The following is a 3,628-nucleotide window of genomic DNA, read 5'->3' on the forward strand; positions in this document are numbered from 1 at the left end:
GACATTCCCGGCACCGCCGACCCGCGGGAGGACCTCCCCGCGCGCCCCACGCGCCCACCCCCGCGCGCCCCCGGCAGACCTCCGAGCCCAGAGTCGGGAGCAGGCGGGACGCTGTCCTGGTCGCCCATTGAACCCCTACGCGGCCGGGGCAGGTGAGGGACGCGACGGGACGGGTCGGGGCGTGGACGGTAGACCCCGTAATCCAGCGTGCCTGACCGGGCCCATGCGGGAGAACCCCATTCTTTTATCCTTCACCTCACTCCAGTAGCTGGTTTCCCGCAGAGACGTCCCTGGGGCCCACTTTAGTGTAGGTTGGGGCGGAGTCGGACTACGATGGGAAACCTGGGGTTAGGGACGGGGTGAGGGGGTGGGGAGCGGGGAAGGAAGAAACGCAGTTGGGGGGCGGAGGCCGAAGTACATAACGCGGTGACTTCGGGTGAAATCAGATCAGTCGGAGCAATTCCCGGTGACTGGTCTGTCTTCCCCCAACCCGTACTTCTGACTGGACTTCCCCATCCAGCTCGTTCAGGTCGCCTCCCGTCTTTTCCCAGGAGTGCAGAGGCTGCGGGCGCGGCATCCCAGAGGCCACAGACGCCAGAAGCATCGTTTCCTATCCCCCACAGGTCCTCCCCGCCCGGCCTGAACATGCTGGACGGCCTGAAGATGGAGGAGAACTTCCAAAGCGCCATCGAGACCTCTGCCCCCTTCTCCTCGCTGCTGGGTGAGTATCTGGGCTCTGCACCCACGCACCCTTTTCGCCAGACCCCAGCTATGGAGCCCCGCGCGCCCTTACTCTGTAGCCACGGGGAGCAAACGCCGAAGCGCCCAGCTATTAAAACACAATTTAGTCCAACTGCTAGGCTATCTGTCAGTCCCCGTGGGCCCATCCTGCTTCAAACCAACAAGCTTTCCCTGGCCTCGCGCGCGCCGGGGCACCGAATTCCCTAAAGCCGTGAAGGGCAGGCGAGCCTGCTTGTCGGCGTCCGAGTGGCAAGTGATTAAAAATACCCTGGGCTGGATTTTTTAATCACAGTGCTGATCGACGTCTTCTAAATGCCTTCCTCCGCTCAGAGGCCTAGCATCTGAAACCTAAGGCCAGGAGCGCCCAAGTTCGCGGCGGCTTCTCGCCCCCCACCGAAACTCCAGCCCCAGTCTTAGCTTCGGGCACAGCCGAGAGGCTTTTCCGGGCCGGTGGGCAGCACCGCGCGGGGATTAGCTGGCGCGGCGGGGCCCTCCCCTCGACTTTAATTAACTGGAGCTGGATCTCGGTCCGGCGGGTTCTCCCCAACTCCTCATCCGCTACGCAGAGACAGCGGAGGGACCGCGAGCCAAGCACCTCGACGTACTGTTCACACGCGGGACTTAGAGTCGAAGCCCCTGTCTTCGGGGCTTGCAAGTTTGCGAAGAGAGTATTTTTTACTCTTTTAGGGGGAGGAAAATTTCGTTTTGTCTTTTAAACCTTTTGCATCTTACCCTCCAAACTCAGAACTGCTAGAACGGAGTGAAGGCAGAGGATGAGAGAGTTTCTCAGGAGAAACCATATCCACTCCACCCCCAGCTCCCTAGACAAAACGAAATCACGCTCTCAACATTGGCCTCTTTCAGTTTAACGTTGTGGAAGGTCGGGGCTGCAGACAGCCTGGGAAGAGCTTGTGGTCAGAGCTGCTACTGCCCTGGCGCCTAGCTCGCTAACTTCTGCGATCGACGGCACTTCGGCTCACTTTGTGTGCTACCCACTCTCCCCCCAAATCCACTGCTAGCGGCCAGGGCTTGGCGGTGGACACCGAGATAAGCCCAAAGAATAGAGAATTTTAACATTGAGAGCAACCGTGCTACTTTTTACTTGACACACCTGTTTGTGTCACCAAGCTACCAGCCCTCTCAGGAGCCAGGGGCCGGTTCTTCCAAAAGGGAAGCCCCAGGAATGTAGCAGGGAATGAAGAAGGGTCAGGCCCTTTGGGACACAACGCACAAGAGTATTGTTACCCGGGACAAGGACTTCTTTAAGTAGCTGTGAAATGTGCCCATAAAAACTGCCAAGCTTCCTCCCCTCTGCTCCCCTGAAGAAGCCCTCAAAAGCAAAGGAGCAAAACAGACAATTCAAGGGATAGGACAGTAGATTCCCTGTTTGTACCAAGTCGATTAGGGGTGGGTTTCGACCTCAAGCTGACTGTTGAGAGCCTAAGATTCCCGAAATGTTGGCCGGGGCACTTGGCTGCATCTCGGTGCGCTGCTCCCTCCTCCCTATTTCTTTTTATTTTGATGCTTCTTAACTATGAAAAACCCATCTGTAATTTGCACACCAGCCAAGAAGCAGCAGTTTGGGGTTCATTGGTTTGAACAATTGAATTTGCTTGGGGCGAGGCGGTCTTTATCTGTAAGCATGGGGCATTTTAGGAAAAGGATTTTTTTAAGTTTTCCTCTTAAAAAATAGAGCAGAATTTTATTTTTAACAGAAGAAGCAAACCAAATAATTTTTTTTACACACAGTTTAAAAAATAGTCAGTATAGAGACAAGCATAGTACATGATTTCATACACGATAAACCTGGGCACACACAAGTATTGGTGGTCTAATTTTACAGAACCAGCATCCTTTTAAGTACATACCTGTGTAGGTTTGATGCTGAAAGCCTACTTATTGATTTCCTCCCCTCCTCTGGTAGAATTTAAACTTCCCTACTTGCTGCCGGTTTATTAGAAACACACTTGGTTTGATTTGTCTCTGCATTCCAAATCTCAGCTTGATTAGCAAGGGGTGCCTGGGATCAGGGACTCAGGGGGAGGGGATCCGTGGGTGTGGAGTGATCAGAAGCAGGTATCGGTGGTTTTGGCTGGGATTCTGGGTCGGCACCCTCACCAAGAACATCTATTGCTGCTGTAGGCAGAGCGGTGAGCCCCAAGTCTGTCTGCGAGGGCTGTCAACGGGTCATCTCAGACAGGTTTCTGCTGCGGCTCAACGACAGCTTCTGGCATGAACAGTGCGTGCAGTGTGCCTCCTGCAAAGAGCCCCTGGAGACCACCTGCTTCTACCGGGACAAGAAGCTCTACTGCAAGTACGACTATGAGAAGTAAGTGTCTGTGCTGTCAGAGCGTGCCCCATGCACTGACATTAGGGCGCGTGAGATTTGTCTCCTTTACCCCATCTGCTTTTGGAAAGCGCAAGAAACACTTGCACACCCTGTGATGCAGAACGCTGTTTGCCGAACACCCCCGTGGTGCCAAAAATTTTCACTGTTGAGGGCAATCCCAAGACAAGTCCCACAAACCTCCAGCAGTGGCTCCCCATCAATCACCGTCTACTCGCAGGTTTCAATCTTCCCTGGCACCTACTCGGACTTGGCCACTGCCAGAGGACACTCATTTGTGGATGCGCTGATCCCATCAGGCTTGTTTCCCAGCACCAGGTCCCTCTCTTCTCTTCACTGTCCTTCCCATTCCCAGTTTCCTTAAGCTATGTGCAACACCCCAGTGCTTTAACCAGCATCGCAGCTGATTGACTGCATGGCTGTGATTCTTCGCTTCCCGTGGTGGGAATCTCAGGTGCTATCCTGCTTGACACTGCCCAGGGCAGTCTCAGTCTTGACAGACTGCACTCAGAAATGGTTCAGTGACAACCCCCCCCCCCC

At 54.7% G+C, this 3,628-nt stretch overlaps 1 protein-coding gene across 1 annotated transcript in view; it reads left to right on the top strand.

Annotated features, from left to right (window-relative positions):
- The first annotated feature begins 645 nt into the window (after positions 1–645).
- The window catches only part of LMX1A (LIM homeobox transcription factor 1, alpha), a 139,245-nt gene continuing 136,262 nt past the window's right edge, over positions 646–3,628 (top strand). The window contains exons 1-2 of the mRNA XM_004688419.1: positions 646–721; positions 2,884–3,070. Coding sequence (XP_004688476.1) covers positions 646–721; positions 2,884–3,070 — 263 coding nt within the window. The remainder of the gene's footprint in view (positions 722–2,883; positions 3,071–3,628) is intronic.

This window comes from Condylura cristata, unplaced genomic scaffold, assembly GCF_000260355.1.
Source record: "Condylura cristata isolate star-nosed mole 26May11 unplaced genomic scaffold, ConCri1.0 scaffold00024, whole genome shotgun sequence".
NCBI classification, from domain to species: Eukaryota; Metazoa; Chordata; class Mammalia; order Eulipotyphla; family Talpidae; genus Condylura; species Condylura cristata.